Genomic DNA, 26,850 nt, shown 5'->3' on the forward strand with positions numbered 1-26,850 from the left:
GCAAGATGATCAAGATTTGTGGGGGTTTTGTTTTTGTTTGCTTGTTTTTTGATGTGTCCCTCGCTGGCCAGGAACTCAACTATGTAGACCAGGGTGTCCTCCAACTCAGATCTGCCAGCTTCAGCCTCCCAAGTACTGGGAATTAAAGGCATGTGCCACCACACCCAGCTGTCTTATGATTTTTGTTGTTTTGTTTGGGGAGTGGGCAGTACAGGTAATTAAATCCAGGTCTTTGTGCTGTGGCCTTGTGATAATTATCCACATAAGGACTCTAGACAGTAAGTTTCAGACAACATCTACTCTAGAATTCCAAGTCTTAAGTTGGCTCTCAACAGCAAAAGCACAGACATCTTTGTGTGGCCTCTTGACATGTGGATCTCCTCCACACATCTGTACAGTGGGCAGTCTTCCTTACAGTTTGTCCTGATATTTATACAAGGGTTTGGTTTCACACCCAGTCCTGGTTATCCATTTTTAAAAATATTTTTATAGAACTTTGAGCCTCATGCATGCTAGGCAAATGCCCTACCACTGGGCTACATACCCTTCCTTCAAAAACAGGTTCTCACTGTGTTGTCCAGGCTATCCTGGAACATGTTGATGGCACAACTGCACTATTTAGGAAGGCAACGACGGAGACGTCACTTCCCTGCTTCCTTACAAGTGAAATGACTAGCTAGCCATTTGTTTTTGTTCCCCCTAGCAATTAAATGTGCATTCCAGGGTTGGGGATTTAGCTCAGTGGTAGAGCGCTGCCAAGGCCCTGGGTTCGGTCCTCAGCTCCGGAAAAAGAAAAAAAAAAAAAATGTGGAAAGAGTAAGCACAAAGCTATTAGTTTCGCATCCAAACAAAAGTCAAACTTCCTAAAGCATTGGAAGGTGGGTCATCCATTTCTATAGACTAGGTACAAGATTAGTCAATTTACCCTTACAATAATTCAGTTTTACCAGAAGTGCCATTTGTGCCTCAAAACGTTATCAGTGCTCCCTTCTTTCCTAGGACTTTTCAGAATTCCATGCTGTGACAACTTTATGGTCATAGAATGCAGCTGTTCAACAGATCTCTGTTGACGTTGTGTGACTTTCCCTAGGGAGACATGTAGAAGCGTCTTCTCCAGCTAGGGCAAACAAACACTAAGAGAACAACGAGGAGAGCCTCCTACTCCCACACTTCTCAAAACCTGTTTAGGGACACCCCATCTACCTTCCTGCCCTTAAGAATCCGTTGGCTTCATTCAAACGCGCCGCCTTTGCCAACACCCAATCAGAACGTCCGATCTTCAGTTACCGACCAATGAACGAATGCAATAGACCAGGGGGAAAAGTAGGCATGAAGCCATCTCGCAGCGCCATCACACTTTAGGGCAGGGAGGTTAAGAAGCCGGCATGGCGCTCGGGTCAATAAAATCGATAGCTGGAGGCCGCCTGCGTTGCAGGCAGCAGCGGCGGTGCAGGAGCAGCGCCGCCATCTTCCCCGAAGGCATCTTCCGGTGCCTCTCACCCAAGTTCCAGCGGGAGTTTCCTGAATAACGGTGTGGTCTGCGTCGGGCCGCTCCCGATTTCCTCCGGGCCTTCCCGTCCCGGCCGGGCTCCTGGGTCTCGGGGTGCGCGGTGTCCCGGGCAAGGCCGGGGCGCGGGTCCGATGGCGCCACCCTCGGCTCCGCTCCCCGCGCGGGCACCCGGAGAGGCTGGACCTACTCGGAGGAGGGGCCGGAGGCCAAGGGCCTTGAAGTTCGCGGACGTGGCCGTGTACTTCTCCCCGCAGGAGTGGGGCTGCCTGCGGCCCGCGCAGAGGATGCTGTACCGGGAGGTGATGCGCGAGACCTACGGGCTCCTGGGCGCGCTCGGTGAGGCCCGGCCCAATCGGCTGACGCGGGGCCTAAGGGGTGATGGAGCTTGAGGGCGGGGTAGAGTGGGGGCAGGGAGCCAGGGTCCTGACCTGCGACCCGCTCGTTAGGGGTGGGGGCAGAGCCTCGTCATGTATCTTTTTTTTTAGCATCCTTTCCCGAGGCCAGCCCTGACTGGTTCTCCTTCCCCAGGATGTGCAGGTCCCAAACCAGCTCTCATCTCCTGGTTGGAAAGAAATACCGATGATTGGGAACCGGCGGCCCTAGATCCGCAAGAGTACCGGAGATGGGTAACATTCCAGAGAAGTGAGTGAAAAATGCCCACGGAGACCCTGCAGCCCTCGTGTGTAACTCCCGAAACTCTATCGACCCAACCTAGAATTTTGGTCTGGTTAGGGGTAACCGAGTTGCTTGTTCTGTGGGCAAACTAACTCCCTGCAGGACTCCATTGACATAAATGAATCACCGAGCTTTGAAAAAGATCCAGCGTCCCAGGATCTGGAACCTAGCCTCCTTTGCACCGAACTCGGATCCTCTGGACGAGTAGGAAGAGCCCTCAACCCCTGAGCCAGCTCCCTAATCCCTGGTTCACTCTTGAATTTAAAAAGGAAAAGAAAAGGCCCATTGCTTTGAGTGTGCTCCTAGGCTGTGAACTACTCGATGAAATACACTCCAAGGTCTTTAACATTGTTGTTACAGCCGTGGATCCCAAAGTGCTTCTAGACCAGCAGCTGCATATTTGGGAGTTGTCTTAGTCAGAAGTTTCTATGTTGTAATAAACAACATGACCAAAAGCAGCCTGCGGAGGAAGGGGTTTATTTAATTTACATTTTCATATTACAGCCCATCATCAAAGAAAATCAGGGCAGGAACTTCAGGGCAGAAGCAGAAGCCATGAGGAAGGCTGCTGACTGGCTCCTCCCCTGTTTTCTTATATATCCAAGAACACTTGCGTAGGGATGGCACCACCCACAGTGGGCTGGGCCCTTCCACATCAATCACTAATTAAGAAAATGCAGGCTTGCCCAGAGGCCAGTCTGGTGAGGGAATTTTCTCCATTGAGTTCTCTCTCCCTATATGACTCTAGCTTGTGTCAAGTTGACATAAACCAATCCAGCACAATTGACCCCTTGTCAGTTTGACACACAAACACATCCTGTTAACCACAACCTTCCCTTTCTTGTTCATCCCAACGTCTCAATTCAAACACTCCAAAAGTTGGGTCTCTTTACAATGTCCAAATTCTCTTTCAAAAAGTTTCTCTAGAATATCCAAAATCTCTCTAAAATCAAATACAGGTTCCTGTAAAAGTAATAATAACAACGATAAGTTGCATACTTTCTTATTCCAAATAGTAATAACCAGGGCACAGCTACAATAAAATAAAAGCAAAATGAAAGTCCTCCAGTAAGAACCTCTCAAGGTCAGACTTCTGAGATTCACTATCTTTGGGGTCCAAAGGGCTTGGCAGTGGCACTTCTGTGACTGTCATCCACTGGACGTGCAGCTGGTTAACTAAGCTCAAGCCGGCTCCACTCCACAGCTGCTGCTGTGGGTGGTGGTTGGTCAGCTGTGGTAATGGTATCTGCAAAATGCTGGGGCTACACATTCACCAATATCCTCTCCTGGGCTCTCTTTAGAGATGTTGACCCTGCCACATCCTGCCAAGCTTCAGTTTCCCTCCCTGACCCCTTCAATCCTGAGGTTTCTACTTCAGCTGAAGCTGCACATTCACCAATGGTCTGTGCTTGCCTGTCACAGTGCCAAGCGATAGTTATTCTCCATGACCCTTTATGCCTCCAGAAGTAACATGACCTAGGAAACTTACACATAACTAAGTTCAGCTGCCAGTGTGAGATGCAGCCTTGGCCCCATAATGGGCCACAGCTCTGTGTGCTGACCTTGAGGAAATACTCCCAGATTTATGATCCTTGGTGATACTGGTATTTTTTTTTAATTATGCTGATTTCTCAAACCCAGCTGACCAGCATTAATTGTCCTAGCTAAGCAAAGGTTTCTCTTTAGTGCTTCTTAATTAAAAATGTAACCGGATGGTGGTGGTGGTGCAGGCCTTTAATTCCAGCACTTAGGAGGCAGAGGCAGCCTGGTCTACAGAGTGAGTTCCAGGACAGTCAGGAATAACAGAAACCCTGTCTTGAAAATCCAAAAAATACATCCATCCATACATACGTACATACATACACACCCACATAAATGGTCTTGGTAGAGTCTTTAAGGAGTCTCAGACTTCCCTCTGGAACTTTACAGGCCAGGCCTCCATCATTGCACTGCTCTCAGCATTATCTCCAAAGTCCCCACGGAACAGCCCACTGCACCCTGAGCACTCAATAGCTTTCCTGGCTCAAAGTTGCCAGCACACTCCTCAAAACACATGGTTAGGTGTGTCACAGCAATGCTCCCCTCCTGGAGCCACTCTGTCTTAGTTAGGGTTTCTATTGCTGTGATAAACACGGTGACCAAAACCAGCTAGGCGATGGAAGAGTTTATTACATCATCAAAGGGAGCCAAGGGCAAGAACTGGAGCAAAGGCCATGGAGGAGGACTGTTTATTGGCTTGTTTCTCTCCTGGCTTGCTAAGACTGCCTCCTAAGATATACCCCAAGGCCACCTGTTCAGGGATGGCACCAAAAACGAGCTGAGCACTCCCAACATCAATCACTAATTAACAAAAATGCACCACAGGCCAACTTGGTTAAGGCATTTTCTCTGTTGAGGTCCCCTCTTCCCAAATGACTCCAGCTTGTGTCAAGCTGACATAAAACATACAGGATTGCTCTTAAAATGCAAATTCTGAGGCCAGGCGGTGGTGGCACATGCTTTAATCCCAGCACTTGGGAGGCAGAGCCAGGCGGATCTCTGTGAGTTCGAGGCCAGCCTGGTCTACAAAGCGAGTTCCAGGAAAGGCGCAAAGCTACACAGAGAAACTCTGTCTCGAAACACCCCCCCCCCCCAAAAAAAAAAATTCTGGGCTGGAGAGATGGCTCAGAAGTTAGGAGCACTTCCTGCTTTTCCAGAAGAGATCCTTAGAATACATATTAAGTGGGAAAAAGGAAAGTGCAGTAAAGTGTGCATAAAGTTCTATGTTGTGTGTCACCTTTTATGTAGGGAAGGTATGGGGAAACCGTATGCATTTGTACTGCATCATAAACCCTGTAAGGCTAGCTTAGTGTGCCACTCACGGGGTAGAGCGCTTGCCTCCCATGCACACGCTCAGGGGTTGATCCCCAGCACTGCATAAATAAGGTGTGGTACCTGCTCTGATGTTAGCACTTGGTGGTGGAAGTGGGTGGGAGTGGGAGGATAAGTCGTTCAAGGTCATCCCCCCCTCCTTACTAGTGAGTTGGAGGCCAAGCCTAGAGTACAAGAGACCCTATCTAAACAAACAAACCCCCCAAATACTGGAAGAAGCTAACAGTTTCTACAAGGTTGGTGGGGACAAAGGTTTCTGTGTACCCCATAGAGCTACCCCCCTTCTACTAAAAACATGCAAGTTTTTTTGTTTGATTGTTTTTAAGAACAAAGTCTCTTGCATCTTAGTAAAGCTATGTCGCCAAGGATGAACCACTTTAGGGGGTGCAGGATCAAACCCAGGGCTTCATGAATTCCAGGCAAGCACTCTGCCAACCAAGCCAAACCCTTAGCCCTCAGACACTCTGTTTTAAAAGTCAGCTTAAACCCCCACCCCCCATCCTACATGAGGTGCATGAGGAGCTCTAAATGCCTTCCACGTTTGCAAGCCACTCTTGGCTCTGACACTAACAGTTGACAGGATCTGAGTGTATTGCTCTTGTAACCCTTAACGTTTCTAGGCAAGCATAGGAGCCCAGTATTTAATTTCTCTGTTTCCCGCTAGAAACCCGAACCAGACAGAAGAATGAAGAGAAGGAAGTATTCCCACCTAAGGAGACACCCCGAAAGGGGAAGCGAGGGCGGAAGCCCAGCAAACCGCGGTTGATTCCCAGGCAGACATCTGGAGGCCCCATCTGCCCTGACTGCGGCTGTACCTTCCCTGACCACCCCGCCCTGGAGAGCCACAAATGCGCCCAGAATCTGAAGAAGCCCTACCCTTGCCCGGACTGTGGGCGCCGCTTTTCCTACCCATCCCTGTTGGTCAGTCACCGGCGGGCCCACTCTGGTGAGTGCCCTTACGTTTGTGACCAGTGTGGCAAACGTTTTTCCCAGCGGAAGAACCTGTCTCAGCACCAGGTCATACACACAGGCGAGAAGCCCTACCACTGCCCTGACTGTGGCCGCTGCTTTCGACGGAGCCGGTCCCTGGCCAATCACCGGACCACACACACGGGTGAGAAACCTCACCAGTGCCCTAGCTGTGGGCGTCGCTTCGCCTACCCGTCCCTGCTCGCTATCCACCAGCGGACACACACGGGAGAGAAGCCCTATACCTGCCTGGAGTGCAGCCGCCGCTTCCGCCAGCGCACCGCCCTGGTCATCCACCAGCGCATCCACACAGGAGAGAAGCCTTACCCCTGTCCTGACTGCGAGCGACGTTTCTCCTCCTCCTCCCGCCTCGTTAGCCACCGGCGTGTGCACTCTGGGGAGCGGCCCTATGCCTGTGAGCACTGTGAAGCCCGCTTCTCCCAGCGCAGCACCCTGCTCCAGCACCAGCTCTTGCACACGGGCGAGAAGCCCTACCCCTGCCCGGACTGCGGACGTGCCTTCCGAAGGAGTGGCTCCCTGGCCATTCACCGCAGCACCCACACGGAGGAGAAGCTGCATGCTTGCGAGGACTGTGGCCGCCGCTTTGCCTACCCCTCCCTGCTGGCCAGTCATCGGCGTGTGCACTCGGGCGAGCGGCCGTATGCCTGTGACCTTTGCTCCAAACGCTTTGCCCAGTGGAGCCATCTGGCTCAGCACCAGCTTCTGCACACGGGGGAGAAGCCTTTCCCCTGCCTTGAGTGTGGCCGGTGCTTCCGGCAGAGGTGGTCTCTCGCTGTCCACAAGTGCAGCCCCCACATCCCCAATGGTAGCCCTAGACCTGTTCTAGCAGGGCCTGGTCAGAGGAGGAGTGCCCTGTAGCGTGACGAAGACTGTGGAAGGTCACTTATGCAGGGGTTCAGAGGTCATACAGAGCGGGAAGAGCTAAAGCCCTGGTCCCCGGCTCCACATCCCGAACTCCAGTGTACTCCACCACACTGGCTGCCTTACAGCTTGTCTAGAACAGTTACCAGGAGAGATGACACCATTTGATTAAAGCTTTCCAAGCTAACCCATCTTAAAATAATGTGGGTGTCTTTTCCCCCCAGCTTCTCTAGGGCTGCCTTCTTAGTTCGTGTGTAAAGGGCAGAACCTCCCCTGCTCTGTCTCTGTTTCCATATCATGTGAAAAATCACTCCTGCCAAGTGATCGGTCATTGCTGAAAACTGACTGGAGTTCACTACCTCACATGGCAGGTCATTTCCTTGTGTGATGGTGCTAATTTTTAGAAGGCTATATACTGCATTCTCCTTCGAAAACTTGGCCTAGAACATGTTTAGTACTTTATCCACATGGTGGCTCTTCAGAAAACCTAATCACAACTACTTTGTGCCCAAGTTGGTTGGTGTGTGTGTGTGTGTGTGTGTGTGTGTGTGTGTGTGATAGTGGTCTCACTGCCTCAAGTGGTCTTTAACTTGTGGCTTAAGTGATTCTCACACCTCAACCTTCTGAATAGTTGTGGTAGGCTGGTGCCACCACATCTGGCTCTGTTCAAATGTTTTGTTTTGTTTTTTTAAAGGTGTATATACATATTTTAAAGATTTATTTATTTTTATGTGTTTGAGTGTTTTGCCTGTATGTCTATCTATGCACCATATTTGGGCCTGGTGCCCAAAAGAGACCAGATGAGGGCATCATATTCCCTGGAACTGGGGTCGTGAGCCACCATGTGTATACTGGGAATCGAACCGCAGGCCCTCTGGAAGAGTAGCCGGTGCCCTTAACCACTGAGCCATCAACTCCAGCTTCTGGTCAGTCATTCTTGGAAGACTCTCAGTTCCCACATGTGAAATCTCCAGGTGGGCTGTTTTCAGTGCCTCTTGTTAAGAATCGTACGAAAACAGCAGTACCGTGGTATGCACCGTGGACTCCTCCGGTCTGTTTTAACTAGACACTGATATGGGGGAAATGCCAGTGTGTTTGTTGGGCTTCAGACCTCTAAACGCCCTAAGATTTCTTTTTAGAGATGTGATAAAACCAAATCTTCACCACATTCCGAAAATTAGTTCAGGTTGGGTCTGAGGCATCAGCATAGTAAACCGAGAGGTTTGATTGTTCTTCTTTTTTTTTTTTTTTTTTTTTTTTTTTTTTTTTTTTTTTGGAGACAGAGTTTCTCTGTGTAGACCAAACTGACCTTGAACTCACAGAAATCCAGAGATGCACTTGCCTTTGCCTCCTGAGTGCTGGGATTAAAGGCGTGTGCCACCGCCCAGCGAGAGGTTTGATTTTAAGAAAAAAGTGGCGGACTGGAATCTAGCAGCAAGAGGGGACCTGAGCCTGAGGCAGGTAGCTAGTAGCTGGGAAAATCCCTGGGAACTGGGTTTTATTTTTTCCCCTGGTTTTCACCAAAATAAGGAAACAGCATGGAACCTTCCATGGGGCCCCATTCAGTTTTTGCTCGTAATTAAAGTGAGGTCATTCAAGGCACCCACCTAATTAGGTGCTCAGTAAAACCTTACTGCCCTTTGCCCTCAGCAGCTGCACCGAAGTGGAATTTCTATGACTTACCATATTCCAACAACATCATCCTCCTGCGGTTGCTTCTTCCTATAGTGCATCTGATGTCAGCATTAGGTGGGGAGCAGATGGGATACATCTTCGTCGTTATTACTTTTGTTTAGGTGTTTAGCAAGCTGATTGTAACTGTTTGTTTCTTTGTGGATAATGAGTGCCCTCTGGGCAGGGGCCTTGCCAGATAGTTTCATTAAAATATTTAATGGATAAATTCTGCTCCTTCTGGAATTACTCTTCACAAAATGTGAATCTAGCTCTTTGGCTGAGAAGAAATTCACTGTTATGATGGAGATTGAACCCCTTAGCCCAAGGACCCTGCCGTTCCCTAGCCAGGACCTAGGATGTCTGCCAAGTCTCCACTGTTGGAAGTGCCTCTATCCGTTACCACCGACTAGTGAAGTTATTCCTCATATAGGAATTTTACAGTGCTTCTGGGCCCAGGTTGTAACTTAAAAACTTGAAGGGGGGGGCGCCTTTAATCTCAGCACTTGGGAGGCAGAGGCAGGAGGATCTCTGTGAGTTTGAGGCCAGCCTGGTCTACAGAGTGAGATCCAGGACAGCCAAGGCTACACAGAGAAACCCTGTCTCAAAAAACAAAAACAAAACAAAACCAAAAAAACAAAAACAAAACAAACCTTGAAAGTCATCACGGCTAACTTCCATCATGTCCGTGGAGAGCAGAGGTAAGAATGTTACAGGCTTCTTCATTGCCAGGGTTCATTCCAAATGTGATTCTGGCCCCTTATTCAGTGAGGGTCCCAGCATCTTCCCAATGAATTCTCTCCACAAAATACATGGAAAAAATCACAGTGCTGTTGAGAAGGGCTGTGATCCATGATTCCTTTCCTACGCCAACCTCGGTTGCTCCTCCGGTGTTTCTGATGTCAACAGATATTCTTAGCAGTGAGTACCTTTTGTTCAGCAAAAGACCACAAGGTGTCAAGAGACTATCCATACCCTGCTGCCTTCTCCCAGGTCCCCTACTAGTGTACTTATTCCCATCAGTTCCTGGGGGAGTCCTCCATGTGCAAAGTTCATCAATGACAGCTGTGCCTGGATTCTGTCCACTTCGACACCCTCTATTCTTTATTCTTTTGACAGGGTTCCTCTGTTTAGCCTTGGCTGTTCTGGAACGCTGTAGACCAGACTGGCTTCAAACTCACAGAGATCTGCCTATCATTGCCTCCTGGGTGCTGGGATTAAAAGTGTGCACTGCCATCGCCCAGCTAATATTTACTCTTTTTCTTCCTAGATTTACGAGAGTCCTCTTGTCTTGCACACATACTCTCTAGCCTATAAACATACTAAGTTCTGTCTTTAAAACAATTTTAAAAGAATTTTAAATAACTAGACTTTTCAGTGATCATTGGACATTGGATCTAAACTGATTGTAAATCTGAAGTTCTCGAATGCTGCTGCATTTTGCAGAGTGAACTCAGCAGATGTGGGTTGCTCAAAGCCTGCATATTCCAAAGAAAGCTCATCTTCAAGACTAGTACTCAGTCTGCTCCCGAGAATGACTTCCAAACCCTTAGGAATGAGAGCAGTTTTGTGTGTTTGGAGTCTTGACGCATGCTGTGCCAACCTGACCGGATACACGTATCCTAATGATATTTATTTGCTCACAGGGTCAGGGTGAGGGGTCTACAGTATAAGAAGTTGAGGTCATGCACCTTGCCTAGGCAGCACAATAGAACCAACACTGTTGGCGGAGGTGTGGGTGACCCAGCCCCAAGGTTGTGAGCATGGGAGAGCTGTCCCCATTACTCATCTGTCATGTGGCAACTCGGGTGGGGGAGAAATCACCTCCACACAGGGCATGTGGGAGACTGGCCCTGAGGCCATAAGAGCGAGAGACTTGTCTCTGCCCCTCATCAGCTGCAGCACTCAGGAGAGTGACCTGTGCACCTTGGGCAACACAGTAGAGCTGGCCCTGTAGGAATAGAACAGACCCTGAGGATGTGAAAGCGGGGGTGGGGGGTGGGGGTGGGGGGTGGGGGGTGGGTGGGGGGTGGGTGGGGGGTGGGTGGGGGGTGGGGGTGGGTGGGGGGTGGGTGGGGGGTGGGGGGTGGGTGGGGGGTGGGTGAGGGGTGGGTGAGGGGGGGTGGGGGGGTGGGGGGGGAGGGTGGGAGGTGGGGGGGAGGGGTCGAGGGGGGGAGGAGTATGGGGGGCAGGACTGACTCCACCGCATAATCATAACTGCAAGGGGTAAACTAGCCAGGGCAATGCTGGAGAGCTCACCCTGGTGGTGAAGACAGGGGAGAGCTGACTATTGGTATTCTGATCCGCCCCTTGAAATCCCACCCCTTGGTGCCACCCTGCGTCCTGACATAAAAGCCTCATTTTAAGGAAAAACCCCTCTCCTTCCTCTCTCTTCCCCGCCATGAGGTGCACACACCTCCGCTTTCCCTCTCTTCTCTTTCTTCCTGTCCCCCTCTTTCCGTATCTTTCTCTTTTTCTCCCATTGTAATAAACTCACTTCTGTGAGGGTGCAGCACCTGGGTTGTGAATGAATGTTCACTCGCCGCTGCTGCTGTCATGCCCGCATGGCTTGTCTCACTGCACACTGCAGCCCCGCTGCTGCATCTGCCCAGCATGCCAGCATGTTTTCCCTCACCCGTGGGATACCCTGGCCAGCTGCAGTCCTCCATGTGCGATATCATAACATTGCTGCCATGAGGTCTGCAGGGACCCTGTACTGCCCACCAGTTTTTCTGGCTGGGGCATTGTTGAGGACTCTTCACACTATCGGTTTGGTAAGATTCCTCCCTTCTGTTCTTCCATTTCCCCACAATTCAGGATTTGTCGTTGTCTCTCGAAGTTCCGGTGCCGGGACCACATGTCTTTCAGGCTTTAAGACTTTCGGCCCCTGTCCCTGTGTGCCTGCATATGGAGACGGCCTGTGCCCACTCAATTCCACGGCCCATAGCCTTTGGTACGACGGTCCATTGACGATCTTGCGCCATTCATTGGCCCTCGCTGACCCTCTGGGACACTGGAGGTCAGTCTGCTGGACTTTTACCTCACTGGGGAAAATGCACCGCTCCTCCTATCGTCCTCCGCCCCCACCATGGCTGCTCGCACCATGCCACAGCGTGGGGGGTGGTGTGTGTGTGTGTGTCCCCTCTCTCCCACCCAGTTGCGTTGCTACTCCATTCCCAGTCCCCTCTGAAGCTCCACCTCCGAGCTCCAATTCATTAACCATAAAAGTTTCCCATAAATTTTTTTTCTCCCTCTTTCTTTCAAAAAGTCTATTTCCTATTGCGAATGTGCCTTATCTGTTGTTTATTTTAGGGGGGAAAAAAAAACCCCATATGACCACGTGGTCAGGCACCATATTTGATAAGGGCAATCATGTGGTTGGTCTTTAATAAGGTCAAAACAGACCTGTCCGTGGCTCGAGCGTAGGTGGGGCACCTGGCGTTCAGGTCATCTGTATGGGAGGAGGTAAGGAAATCACCTCTTGCTGCATATTGTTTTACAGGCCGAGGAAAGTCCTCCAGTCTTGGCCTAGTGTTCCCCAGCTGCCACTCTTAGGCTGAAGTGGATGGGCACAAGAGACCTATCCTCCCCACATGCTGGGGATATAGCCAACTTGCCGGCTCATTTTAAAATTCATATAAACTTCACAGGATCAAAAGAAATCATTGGGTCCACATCACAGAGGTCAAACAAGCTCCAGATAAATGAGTTTTCAGTTTTCCTCACCCGTCTACTCCTGAGGATGGTATTTCCCTCCTGGTTTCCCTTTTCCAATTACTAAGGCCAAGAGGTTCCAAACAAATTCATAAAATTTTCACTCTTGTCTCTAGTCTGCGTCTGTTTCAGAAGGCTTCCATCTGGCTGACACATCCAGGCATCGGCTACTGACCAGCCTATGAGACATGGACCTGCTGAAGGCTGGTGGTGGACCAATCCAGCCAAAATATAATTATTTCTTGTTTCTACAGCTAGGTCAGATGACCACATACTTCTGATAAACGCCCCATTGCCTGGGTTCCCTCCTTACCTTTGACTAGCCAGAGTCCTGACCCCTGAAACCTGTTTCAGCTTGAAGCAGTTATGGAGAACACATCGTCCTGAGTTTCCTGTTCCCAAAAGAGGGCTAGAAGGTGGGGCAAAGGTAAAAAACCCTGACATAGGGGACAAATGACCGAATGACCATTGATATACCAGGGAACTGGACCCAATGTTGTCAATTGATATTAACTGAAATGGTTCTGCAATAGGATGGGATATTTGACCTTCTTTATGCAGAACTAGGGAGGTATTGTATGACCTTAAGAAATAATTATTTCTTTAAATTTTTTTTTTGGGGGGGGGTGTTTCGAGACAGGGTTTCTCTGTGTAGCTTTGCGCCTTTCCTGGAACTCGCTTTGTAGACCAGGCTGGCCTCGAACTCACAGAGATTCCCCTGCCTCTGCCTCCCAAGTGCTGGGATTAAAGGCGTGCGCCACCACTGCCCGGCTTAATTTGTCAGTTTCATCATTAGTAAAAGGTACTATACAATTTTTGCTGTGTTTATTTCTACTAATTGATGAAGTCTCAATTTTCCTTTTAGGATCAACTCAGAGACCTTTTCCACATAAGTTTTTAATTTTTTATTCTGTTTATGTGGTAAAAAGATCCACTCTAAGGTAATATCTTCTCTCTGCATTAAAATTCTGTAGGAGAATAATTAGAAGGCAAGATAACCAGAATTCAATCAAGCTCTGGATCCAAACTATCCACATGAACATCCTGTAATTTCTTTTCCACCAAAGCCAATTCTCTCTCAACTTCAGCTGATAATTCTCTTGGACTATTTAAGTCTTTGTCACCATTTAAGGTTTTGAACAAATTAATCAGTTCTTGATTTTCTACTTCAATAGTGGGCCATAGTTTGGAAATGTTTCCTGCAATCTTTGAAAGTCATTAAGAGTCCATAATCGATCTCTCCTAATTTGTACCTTTTGGGGTCTAAATTTTTGTAGACCTATTTCATATCCTAAGTAATTAATAGAATCTCCTCTTTGTATTTTTTCAGGAACAACTTGTAGTCCCCAACAAGGCAAAATTTTCTTCATTTCTTCAAACATTTTCTTTGAAGTATCTACATTTGAATCATCTAGTAAGATGTCATTCATGTAATGGTAAACTATAGATTGAGGAAATTGCTTACATATCATTTCCAATGACTGACTTACAAAATATTGGCACAGGGTGGGGCTATTTAACATTCCCTGTGGGAGAACCTTCTACTGATGTCTCTTAACAGCCTGAGAATTATTATAAGGAGGTACTGTGAAGGCAAATTTTCTCTGTCTTTTTCTTGTAAAGGTATAGTGAAGAAACAATCTTTTAAATTGATAACTATAAGAGACCATTATTTGGGCTGGAGAGATGGCTCAGAGGTTAAGAGCACTGACTGCACTTCCAGAGGTCCTGAGTTCAATTCCCAGCAACCACATGGTGGCTCACAACCATTTGTAATGAGATCTGGTGCCCCCTTCTGTATACATAATAAATAAATAAATCTTTAAAAAAAAAAGACCATTATTTAAATAACAGAGAGGACAAAGGAATTCCAGACTGTAGAGAGCCCACTGGCTGAATCACCTTATTAATAGCTCTTAGATCTGTTACCATTCTCCATTGTCCAGATTTCTTTTTAATAACAATACAAGAGAATTCCAAGGGCTGGTTGATTCTTAAATATGCTGAGCATTTAGTTGCTCTTGTATCAGGTGTTCTAAGGCCTGTAATTTCTCTGATTTTAAAGGCCATTGCTCAACTCATGCAGGTTTGTCCATTAACCATTTTACAGTTGGGGCTGTTGGTTCCTTTGAAAAATTAGCAGCTGTCGTGCCCTATTCTTGTACAAACTGAATGGTCAGTGACTGTTCTTTATAATACCTTCTAATATTTTCCCCAGAAACATAAGTTAATTTATAGTTTGTTCCTTAGGCTGGAGGAATGTTAATCTGGGTATTCCATTGTTGTAACAAATCATGTCCCCATAGATTCATTGCTATATGAGCCACACATGGCTTTAATTTTCCTCTCTGTCCTTCTGGTCCTATACATTTGACCCATCTTGTGCTCTGTTTTACCTGAGATAATGTTCCACTCCCTAAAACCTAAACACTTACCTCCTGAAGAGGTCAATTTGGATGCCAAGATCCTGGTGCAAGTATTGTTACATCTGCACCTGTGTGTAATAAGACCTTCAATGACAACATCATTTATTCATATTTTTAATTTTGGTCTTTGTTCAATTATAGAAGTTTGCCAAAATATTCACTTTATGGTTTCTCCTGAGTTTTTATTCTCTCTTCCATAGCTGTTCTATCATCTAGAGCAATATGGTTCCTTACAAGAGGCATTAGGTGGTTTTTTGTTGTTGTTGTTGTTGTTTGTTTTTCGAGACAGGGTTTCTCTGTGTAGTTTTGGTGCCTGTCCTGGATCTCGCTCTGTAGATCAGGCTGGCCTCAAACTTACAGAGATCCGCCTGGCTCTGCCTCCCGAGTGCTGGGATTAAAGGTGTGCAACACCACCTTCCGGCAACATTAAGTTTTTTAATTGCTCTGGGAAGGAGCGTCTTCCATGATGACAGGAAACAACTGAATGGAATTTGAGATGGGGGCCTGTGAGAGGCCACTCAAGGCATTTCCCAATGGCAAAGGGTTACCTGGACTGTCCCTTGTTGATCTACATTCATTAGTCCAATGCCTGCCTCTGCCATACCTTCTGTATACTCCAGAAGGGAGGGGCATTTTCTTGGGATTATTCTTAGAAAAAACCATTGTTTCTAGGAATGCCTTGTTTATAATCCCTTCTTAGGTGACCTTGTTTGAAACACTTGACATTTCAATTTTTCTTCCAACTTCTGAAAATCACCTCTCCTATCCAAGCATCATCATAGTTATGAGATTCAATATTGATTGTATCTCAGATCCATTCCTCTAAGGGTGCTGATCATGCCTTTAACAGCCTAGTTACCCTTTTGCATTGTACATTATCATTTTCAAAAGCCAGAGATTCAATTATTATTTGTAAGTAATCAGTGAAGGTTTCTTTTGGGCCCTGTATATCTTTAGTAAATGACTTAGTTTTCTTTCCTACTTCTTCAATTCTGTCCCAAGCATTCAAGGCTGCTGCGTGGCATAAAGCCTGGGTGTGGTCATCATATAGAGATTATCTTTGTACATTAGCATAATCTCCCTCTCCAAGAAGTTGGTCTTGGGAGATTCCCATACCTCTAGCCCTACTTCATTGTTCATTGGTCTTAGCCTCATCTTTCCACCAGGTCCTCCACTGTAACTGAGAACCAGGCTCCAAGACTGCTGTAACCAAGTCTTTTCAGTCTTGTGGGATAATTCTATTACAAGTTGATCACAAGTTTAACATTTGCTTCACAAAAGGTGAATGCATGCCATATGAAACTATAACTTTCTTGAATCTCCTCAAATGTAACATTTGCACAGGAGTCCATTCAGCTCTTACACAGCCTTGAGGATATCTATCATTTGGCAGTTCCTGCAAGGTTACTGGATAAATTAAGTTTGGCTGTTTGAAAACCTTAGGCTTTTCCTCTCTAACCTTATAATGCAATGTTGAGATTTGTTCACCTTTAAATTCCTCTCTCTGGGTCTGAATATCTCTATGTTCTGTTTTAATAAGTTTTTCTAAAACTTGTATCTTGGCATTCATTTTAACCAACTTTTTTAGTGATTAAACAAAAATGATCAAACATATAATATTTATAATTGATATTAAATAAATTGTATCTAAATTAATTGTCCTCTCATTTAATTGTTCCATTTTCAAACTGTCCAGTGTATTATCATACAGAGACCTAACTCCCTCCATTATAATAGTGTTTCCCATTTTTTAATGTGGGGAAAAAACTCTTTTTACTAATTCCTCCCTTTAAGAATTCCCAATTGTCTCACCAAATCTGCCAACGATGATGATTCTCATGTGAGGCTGACTGCTTCTGCGTAGAACAGTAGAAGCCTGAGCAGGGTTTCAAGGCAGCTACCTAGTGTGGTAGCAGCCTGAGGAGGGCGTCCAGGGAGAGCCCACAACCCAGCAGGAGAGAAGTCAAAGGGCCAGTCATTTCCCCAGGGGAATGTGTGAAAGTGGCTAACTCCAGTTTTTGGAGCCCAAAATTCTATGGAGTTTGTTGCAGAGAGGCTGCAACAGAAACTTAGCCAGTGGGGTAGGGACTCTGGCCACATGCAGCTCCGGCCTGTGCCGGTGACTGCAAAGCCACAGGCAAGTGGCTTTTTTGTAAATTTGCATCACAAAAGTTGGGACGCCAGACATAGCATGAATCATAATTGGTCTTTAATAATAAAAACCCAGAGCCAGATATCAGGGTAAATGCTGAAAGGTCAGAGAAACCGAGCAGCCAGCCACTAGAGCTCTTACTATGAAATCCTCAGACTGAAAGGAGCAAGCAAGCTCCGGCCCCTGCTCTGCCTTATCACTTCCTCTCTCTGCCCAGCCAAATCACTTTCTGTTTCTTCCTCCCAAGTGGAGGTTAAAGGTGTGTTCCACCACTGCCTGGCTTCTAGTTTCTAGCTCATCTCCAGCAAAGTTTTATTTGTGAGAGCACAAACAAAATACCACCACAGAGAGGTATAATGAATGGGGCAGGTCCATATTCACATCTTCAGTTCTGTGATTGGTGGCACTCATCTTTGCAGTTCCTGCAGGGATACTATAATTGCTTTTGACTTAATATTCTCTTAGGTAGAAGTAGCTCTAATGGGTGCTAGAGGTTAGGGGACAATACAGGGACTCTTCTAGCTGCTAATTATGTCCATTTCTTTCTTTCTTTTAAATTTCTTTCTACAACTTATTTATATGTATATGCCTTGGTGTACATATGGAGGTCAGAGGACAGCTTATAAGAATCCATTCTTTCTTTGCATTGTGTGAATTCCAGGAATTTAACTCAGGTTGTTTGGTTTGGTGGTAAATGTCTGGTTGTTTTTGCTGTTGTTGTTTGTTTGAGTCAGGGGTTTGCTATGTAGCCTACGTGGCCTTGAACTCATTATGTAGCCCAGGCTGTCTTTCAACTTGAGGTATTCCTCCTTGCCCTAGCTCCCCAGATGCTAGGATATAGGCACCACCACATCCATGGTGTCAATCTCAATTTGCATCCTGGAACTGTGAGCCAGACCTGAGCTAAAACTGTGTTGATTATCTGACCTCCATAAGACCCACTCTAACCATAGTGCCACAGTGAAGCTTTATGTCATCTTTTCAAAGAGATTAATTTTATGTGTATGAGTGTTTGTTTGCATGTGTGTGCAGTGCCCATGGAGGCCAGAAGGGGGAGTTGAATCTCAAAGAATGAGTTAGAGATGGCCATGAGCTGCCATGTTGGTGCTGGGGACAAAACCTGAGGATTATCTTGAACTCCTTGTCCTTCTGCTTCCACATACTAGGTACTCAGATTACAGGAACATACCATCACAGTTGGTTTATGTGGGTCTGAGGACTGAACCAATACCTTGTGCTTACTATGCAAGTTCTCTGTAGAGCTATATTCCAAGTTCTGACCTACTATCTTTTCATTTTTATTTTGTTTATTGTTGTGTGGGTGTACATAATATGTCTGGGGACATGTGTGGAAGTCAAAAACAACTTTGTGAAGTTGGTTCTCTCCTTCCATTTTTTTTTTTGTCATTGTTGAGACAAGGTCTCACTATGTAGCCTGGCCTGGAACTCAGATTGTAGACCATGCTGGCCTTGAACCCACAGACATCTTCCTGACTCTATCTCCAAAGTGCTGGGATTAAATCATGCACCAACACATTGGCTTCTCCTTCCACTATTACGTGAGTTCCAGGGATTGAACTCAGGTCACCAGGCTTACACAAAAGCACTTTTACCTGCTGATCCATCTAATCCCTCTCCCATCAATATCTTAATACAATCTTTCTAAAGAGGAGTGCGATTGCAATATATGATAAAACATGACTGAACTTTGAAAACAGTTAAGTGAAACAAGGCAGATACAAAAGAAAAAAAAATCACGATCCCCTTCATGTAAAATACCCAGAACAAGCAAGTTTAGACAGACAGTAGATTAGAGGTTTCCTTTGGGGCTAAGGAAAGCCTTTTAGAAATGAATATGTAGTGGTGACAGTTGCACAGCATTGTGCACATACAAAATGTCATTGAATTGTAAACTTACAAACATTTACATTAGGGCTGAAAAGAAGACTTGGCAGTGAAGAGAGCCAGCTGCTTTTCCAGAGTACTCAAGTGAGGTTCCAAACATCCACATGGTGGCTCATAACCAGCTCCAGGGAACCTAAGCCCTCTAAAGCCGGATGGTACCAAGCACACACATGTTGCCCATACATACATGCAGACAAAATACTCATACATATAAAATAAATAGATCTAAATTTTTAAAAGTGGGCTCAACTGGCAAATTTTCTTATGCATTTGTAAAATTTTTAAATTTCATTTACCTATTTAGTCTCTCTCTCTCTCTCTGTCTCTCTCTCTGTCTCTCTCTCTGTCTCTCTCTCTGTCTCTCTCTCTCTCTCTCTCGTGTGTGTGTGTGTGTGTGTGTGCGCGCGCACGTGTGTGCGTGAGTATGGAGGTTAGAGGCCAACTTTCCAGAGTTGGTTCTTGCCTATCATGTAGGCAGACGTTTCTTTTCTGCAGTCGCTCTCAAATAATCACTCAGAGGCTTAATATTAATTACGAATGCTTGGCCAATATCTCAGGCTTGTTACAGCTAGCTCTTACACTTAAATTAACCCATGTTTCTTATCTATACTTTGCCATATGGTTTGGTACCTTTTCTCAGTCTGGCATGCCCATCTTGCTCTCTCTGGGTCTGCTGGTGACTCTCTCACTCAGCCCCTCTTCATCCCAGCATCCTCAGTTTGATTGCCCCACCTACCTTTATCCTGTCTTGCTATAGGCCAATCAGATTCCTTATTAACCAATGAGAGTACTACATATTCCTAGTGTACAGAAGGATTATTCCACAGGACTATTGTGTGGGCTACAGGGACTGAACTCAGCACCTTTACCTGCTGAACCTTCACTGGCCCATTCTTACACATTTTTTAAAATCACAGTTTGAAAAATAATATAATATACTCAGACCATCAAATTTGATACTGAATGGGTGACTAAAATAGAAAGTGTAAGTAAAGTCTATCTCAGTGAAGATGTAAACGTGTGAACAAATGTGTAGCACTGAACAACAGTCAGAAAGTGCTAGGAGGTTGGTGAGATGTTTTCAGTCACTCTCCAACTTCAGTTTTTCACAAATTTGTGTGCAGATTTAAGCATATGAAACAATAAACTTATTTAGCTTTCCATTAACGCCTACACTCCACCTCTTTAAAAACTGTTACAGCCAGGAGAGATGGAACACTCCTTTAATCCCAGAAACAGAGGCACAGGCAAGCAGATCTCTGTGAGTTCAAATTCAGTCCGATCTACATAGTGAGTTCCTCTGTGGACACGAGCTTGGTTTCTAAGATGCAATGCCCAGGTTTTGCCAGGCTCCAGAAGCTGACCACCAGGTTCCATGTTACATCAGCAGGACGCACGTGGGGACACCGGGAAGACCCGACCTCTGACACCAGGGATGTCCTGGTCCTCAGAGTCCTTTCAGATGTCCCGCCATTCCGGAGCCAATTGCAGCACAGCTGCTCCTTGCGGTCACAGCCAATCATCTGCCGCTGCGATTGCTCACAGAGAGGTCGTTGAGGCAGCAGGTGGCCCATATTTTTTGAAGGCCTCTCCTCCCCACACACATAGAAAGGAACACCAATCCTTCTGATGCGGCCATTGTATTTAAGGGCAAATGGACCGCTGCGGGCCACAGAGGTCCGAAAGGCGCCATATTTGCCAAGCGGCAGAAATGGCGCCTTTGTGCCGTCAATGGCAACTGAAGCCAGGCCGTCGCCATATTTTCTAAAGGCATCTTCCGGGTTCCTTCACCCGAGCTGTGTCTCTGTGCGAGCGGCTGTGGAGTGAACTATGGGGCATTACTAGTCTCCACCGGAGCCCTGCAGCCCTCAGCGGCCACACGCTGCCCACTTTTTCCGCTCCCTGACCAAGGGGCGTGGCAAGGGCGTGGCAGGGGCGTGGTTTCCCGGGGAAGCCGAGGCCGGAAGCCGGAGGCTGGGGCGGCCAAGCCGCTGCCGGGGCAGGAGCCCCGATGGCGCCACCCCCGGCCCCGCTGCTGGTGCCGATGCCCGGGGAGATCTGGCCCGGTTTCAGGAAGCCTGAGCTCGTGAGCTTCGCGGACGTGGCCGTGTACTTCTCCCCGCAGGAGTGGGGCTGCCTGCGGCCCGCGCAGAGAGCCCTGTACCGGGAGGTGATGCGCGAGACCTACGGCCTCCTGGGCGCGCTCGGTGAGGCCCCGGGTCAGAGCCCCGCCCCCCATCCTCTTCGGGGGTTCACAGGGGAGATGCTGTAGACCGACCAAGTGGATTGTGAGCCCTAATCCCGCACTTTTCCACCAGCAGCATCAGTCACCTTCCATTCCCAGGGCTTCCTCGGGAGTCTCCATTCAGGCAAGAGCACCGCAAACCCTGCCCAGGTTGATTTGAGCATAAGTTCCGAGGAGATGCCCTCACCCTAGTGGGATGCTATCTGCCCGGGACAGTCGCTCAGGCCAGCACTGTGACCCCTGTTCTCTCTCAGGGTTCCCGGGCCCCAAACCAGCCCTCATCTCTTGGATGGAACAGGAGAGTGAGGCTTGGAGCCCCGCCGCCCAGGATCCTGAGGAGGGGGAAAGCCTGGGAGGAGCTCCGAGAGGTGAGGGATTGTCCCAGGTCCTGCATCTGTTTGCCCTGGGGTTTCTTCTCTAGCAAAGTTTTCTTTCAGATTCCCCATTCCAGCATCCCTACAGAATTTCAAGAGTCAACGTTTGTCGGGTACTAAAGGAAAGAAAGCCGACCTGTTTTTGGAAACTCGGGAGAGCAGTCCTGTTGAGAACAGAGTTGGAGAATTTAGAGCCCACCGAACTTTTAGGGTTCCAGATGTTTGTTAAATACTGCTCATTTCCCACTTTTCAAAACCAACTAAGGCTGGTTGTGGTGGCGTACACCTTTAACCCCAGCACTCAGCAGAGGCAGGTGGATTTGAGGCCAATCAAGGCTACATATAGTAAGACCTTGTCTCGGTTAGCCGCCCTCCAAAAAAACCTAAAAATCGAACTGGTTTCAGGTCTGCCTGACATATTTCTCAAGGCGTAGTGTTATGTGAGAAAAATGCCTGTATAATGACAGCTTGCCTCGTCTCCCATCGCTGCCCTGAGTCGAAGAAATCTGAAGCAAATATGGTGCCTCATCTGTAAAAGTACCACAGTACCAACAACAACAGCAACAACAAAACCCCCAAATACAAAATACAACAGTATCTACTGTTTATTGAGCATTTACTAAGTCATCAACAAAGTTATCAACAAGCATGTATGTATTTAATCCTGTAATAACCCTGTGAAGTCCTGAAACAATTGTTTTCCCATTTGACACATGAAGAAGGAAATTTTAGCTGCTTGACTTTCAACAAAGCCTTTTTGTTAGCCATTCGACAGTGTATTTTGGCACTATCTGGGTAAATGCTAGGGTAGTCTCTGCAAAAGTGTTATGTTTTATTGAGACTTGTTTTTTAAAATTTTTTTTTTTTTTTTTGGTTTTTCGAGACAGGGTTTCTCTGTGTAGCTTTGCGCCTTTCCTGGGACTCACTTGGTAGCCCAGGTTGGCCTCGAACTCACAGAGATCCACCTGGCTCTGCCTCCCGAGTGCTGGGATTAAAGGCGTGCGCCACCACCGCCCGGCAAAAATTTATTTTTCATTACATGTAAATATATATGTCTGCATGTGGGGATGTGCACATGAGTGCAGCTGCCTGAGGAGGCCAGAGGCATGAGACTGCCTGGTATGGAAGTTATAGATGATTGTGAGCTGCCTAACGTGGGCTTTGGGAACTGAACTCAGGTTCTTTGGAAGGGCAACAAGTGCTCTTAACCACTGAGCCAGCTCTCCAGCCCGTTTTGTTTTATTTTTGTTGTGCTGATTTTTTTTTAAAGACAGGTAGCCCTGGCTGGTCTAGAACTTGCTATTTAGATAGGGTTGTCCTCATACTCACAGAAATCTATCTGCCTCTACCTCTGAAGTGCGAGGGTTAAAGACGAGCAGCCACCATACCCTACCGTCCTGTTTTGCGTTTCTGAGACAAAGTCTCACTATGTAGGCCTTGCTGGCCTCAAACTCATGGCCATCTTCCTGCCTCAGCTTTTCCAAATGCTAGGATTATAGTTACTTCCCTAGTGAGAGTTTTAAAAATGTAATTAATTTGTTCCCCAGGAGACACTTCAGATAAGAAGGAGCAGGGCTGCAAGGAAGGAGCCGAGAGGCCTGCAGAGACTTCTCAGTTGCAGTCTAAAGAGGTGGTTGAACATAAGACTTGTTCCATGGCTCCCAAGTCCTCTGCAGGGGTACAACTACCTACCAGAGCTGCCCCAGGCCAGGTGGCAGGTGCACAGCCTCCTGCCCAGGTATCCAGCACAGATGTGCAGGACAGCCAGAGGCGCCATGTGTGTGTGGACTGTGGGCGCCGCTTCACCTACCCTTCGTTGCTGGTCAGCCACCGGCGCATGCACTCGGGTGAGCGACCCTTCCCCTGCCCAGAGTGCGGCATGCGGTTCAAGAGGAAGTTTGCTGTGGAAGCACACCAATGGATCCACCGTTCCTGCTCAGGGGGTCGCCGTGGCCGTAGGCCTGGCATCCGGGCTGTGCCTGGAGCCCCAGTCCGAGGTGACCGGGATCCACCAGTGCTCTTTCGGCACTATCCAGACATCTTTGAGGAGTGTGGGTGAGCCGAATAGCTCCCTGCATCTGGAGAAGAGCATGAACTTGGCACTAAGAACTGACTTGAGTCAAGACTTAGGAAATGAAATACATCACTTTGACTTTTCTCAAGGATCCCTTGTAAACTTGTAAAAAGAAAAGTGCCTGTAAAGATTCATATAGATTAAACCTGACCCCTGCTCCCCTCCCCAGTGTTTGTGTTTTGAAAAAAAGGGAGGCGGGGGAACTGGATTGGGGATGTGATTCAGTTGTTAGAGTACTGTTTTAGACAGGGTTCTCAAGAGGAACAGAACCGAGGGGATGAGTACGCGCATGCACACACACACACACACACACACACACACACACACACAGATGGTGTAGGTATAGGTAAAGGCAAAGAACAAGAGGCAAGAGGATGAACGAACTTCAGAAATACCTTTGTTGTGGGATATTTATGTAGAGATCTGTTACATTTGTTTATGGTGCATTTGTTTAATGATGTAGAGATGTGTTACTGTTTTATTTTGCCTGCCTAAGGCACCTGATTGGGCTAATAGAAAGCTGAATGGCCAGTAGCTAGGCAATAGAGACATAGGCAGGCCATAAGTAGGAGAGGAGAGAGAAGAGAACAAGGGAGAAAGAGAGGGAGATACCTGGGGCTAGTCAGCCCAGCAGCTGACAGGCAGACGCAGAATAGGACATACAGAATGAGAGAAAGGTACAGCCTTGAGGCAAAACAGATGAAGAGAAACAGGTTAAGTTATAAGAGCCAGTGGGACAAGCATAAGATAAGGCTGAGCATTCATAACTAATAATACATCTCTGTGTCATGATTTGGGAGCTGGTTGGTGGCCCCCCAAAAAGCCTGATACATGCCTTTTTATCTTGGTTCCTACCAGAAGGTGCCACCCACAATAAGAAATGCCTTCCCAAGTCAGGACAATTCTTCAGGTGAGGCTCCCCACTCAGGTGGTTCTAATTTGTACAAGTTGACATTCAAACCAACCATAGTAATTCACCCTTGTCAGCTTGACACATATATGGCATTTTAAAAACCATACTCTTATGTAGGCATGTAGCAGGTCTATCTTTGGACCGTCAACTCTCACATAATGACATAGAGACTTCTTATCAGGTATGAAAGCTTGGCCTTAGCTTAGGATTGTTCCCAACTAGCTCTTAAAACTTAAATTAACCTGTTTATATTAATGTAGTCAAATTTTCTTTCCTGCCTGACAGTTCCCAAATAACTAATATTAATTATAAATGCTTGGCTGATAGCTCAGGCTTAGTACTAACTAGCTTTTACAACATAAATTAACCCATTTCTGTTAATCTATGTGCTGCCATGTGGCTTGTGGCTTTACCTGTCTTCCAGCATGTCTTTCTCCTATGTCTCCTGGTGACTCTTCTGATTCTGCCCTTCTTTTTCCCAGCATTCTCCTAGTCTGGCTCTCCCACCCAATCTCTTTCTGCCCAGCTATAGGCCAGTCAGCTTTTTATTAACCAATGAGAGTAATACATATTTACAGTGTACAAAGATTGTACCATGGCATTTTAATCTACATTCTGCCATGTGGCTCGTTACCTCTCCTCAGTACTGAAGGTCTGACTTCCTCTAAGTCTGGCTGGTGAATTCCCTGCCTCTCAGATTCTTCCCCTGAGTTCCTCTCTCTCAGGAAGTTCTGCCTATCCTCTCCTGCCTAGCTATTGGCCATTCAGCTCTTTATTAAATCAATCAGAAGGTGCCTTAGGCAGGTGAGGTAAAACAGAGACATCTTTACACAGTGTGATCAAATATGTAACAAGTCTTTCTCTGTCCTGCCAGACAGCTCCTAAATAATGACATGGAGACTTATATTAATTATGAAATCTCAGCCTATAGCTTAGGCTTGTTCCTAACTAGCTCTTATATTTAAATTAACTCATATTTTTTAATCTACATTCTACCATGTGACTTTTTACCTTTCATTCTAAACCTCTGCCTTGTTCTGCATCTCCTGGCATCTTCTGTGCACCTAGATTCCTCTTCCTCTCTCTGCCCAGAAGTCCCATCTACACTTCCTGCCTAACTATTGACCATTCCGCTCTTTATTAAACCAATCAGAAGGCACCTTGGCAAAGACACATCTTTACAGTATAAACAAGTATTCCACAACCCAATTATCTTGCAACATAGGCACACATGCCTATACAATACATGTATAAATATGCATTTTGTTCTTTGAGACATGTAACTCTAGTTGGCTTGGAACTCACTATGTAGACCAGGCTGGTCTCAAACTTACAGGGATGAACCTGCCTTGGCCTCTTAAGTGCTGGGATGAAGGATGTGTGCAAATGAACTTTTTTAAAAATAGAAATGATGCTAAGATGCACACAAGCTGGAAGAGTTTTCTTTTATGTGTATGAGTGTTTTTCCTATATGTATTCCCACAGAGGGCAGAAGAGGACATTGGATCCCCTGCAACTAGAGTTTAGGACATTTGTTAGCTGCCATATGGGTGCTGGGAATTGAACCTGGGTCCTCTGAAAAAGCAGTTAATATTTTTAACTACTGAGCCATCTCTCCGGCTCAAATAAATAAACATTTTTAAAGTAATAAAAATAAATCTCAAGAACTATAACCTTATTCTCTAAGTCTCATGCTTGTTTGTTTCCTTTTTTTTTTTTTTTTTTTTTTTTTTTTTTTTTTAGCTTTTAAAAGAAGCATTTATTTGTAGTATGTGCATTACAGGAAACACAACACAAGAAGCCAAGAACAGCCACCCAGTCACAAGCAGCTCAGCTTGATGTGTCCTTCTAGGTGCTGCAAGTGTACACGCATTTAGGGAATTGAGATTATACAGTATGTACCATGCTTTCCCCCACATTGTGAATATTCACCAACTAAAAACCCCACGCTACAGGAGTATTTTGATAACCAAGCATACACCATTCTATCTCAATCTGTCAGACAAAACTGTAATCCTGTCTTCCTTGGCAACAACAATTTCATAGAAGACAAAAATGGCAGCAGGCCTCTGGATAGAAGTACTGGCAAAGTTACAATTAAAATTCTGCACTCCTCAATGTTCAGCTTACAAGAAAACACAAAGCCACAGACCACATGAAGTACAGCATTCCTAAGTTTATCATCAGATCTATATACTAAAATATGAGGGAGAAGGTGTGTTCCTGCTCAATAAATGTATTCCTATGGTGTTGTTGAAGATACACCTATGGCAGGGCTTCTCAGGATGTCAATCTCAACCCAGCACAGCGCTGCACATCTCACCCTGTGAGCCTCCCTCTGCCCCTCCACAGTCAGCCTAGCAACATGAATTAACTCACACTGTTCAGACATGGTTTAATGATTCTCTACTCAAGAGAAACCTTTTCTGTTGATCTGTCAAGCTATCCTTTCAACCATATACTCTCCTT

At 46.5% G+C, this 26,850-nt stretch overlaps 2 protein-coding genes across 3 annotated transcripts; both read left to right on the plus strand.

The window, feature by feature from the left end:
* Positions 1-776: 776 nt before the first annotated feature.
* Positions 777-8,807, plus strand: LOC131913722 (zinc finger protein 689). Its single transcript, XM_059266521.1, has 3 exons — positions 777-1,846; positions 2,039-2,152; positions 5,721-8,807. Exons 1-3 carry the CDS (start codon positions 1,642-1,644, stop codon positions 6,902-6,904), a joined length of 1,503 nt encoding a protein of 500 aa, XP_059122504.1. The 5' UTR covers positions 777-1,641; the 3' UTR covers positions 6,905-8,807.
* Positions 8,808-20,442: 11,635 nt separating this feature from the next.
* On the plus strand, positions 20,443-23,631 carry LOC131913744 (zinc finger protein 688-like). 2 transcript variants are annotated; one of them, XM_059266537.1, is made up of 3 exons: positions 20,450-20,982; positions 21,275-21,388; positions 22,942-23,631. In XM_059266537.1, the coding sequence occupies exons 1-3, from the start codon at positions 20,787-20,789 to the stop codon at positions 23,451-23,453; spliced, it is 822 nt and encodes a 273-aa protein (XP_059122520.1). In that variant the 5' UTR covers positions 20,450-20,786; the 3' UTR covers positions 23,454-23,631. The 2 variants fall into 2 exon arrangements, with proteins under 2 accessions (XP_059122524.1, XP_059122520.1); XM_059266541.1 differs by lacking the exon at positions 21,275-21,388 and having other exon boundaries at positions 20,443-20,982.
* The last annotated feature ends 3,219 nt before the right edge of the window (positions 23,632-26,850 follow it).

This window comes from Peromyscus eremicus, chromosome 1, assembly GCF_949786415.1.
Source record: "Peromyscus eremicus chromosome 1, PerEre_H2_v1, whole genome shotgun sequence".
NCBI lineage: Eukaryota > Metazoa > Chordata > Mammalia > Rodentia > Cricetidae > Peromyscus > Peromyscus eremicus.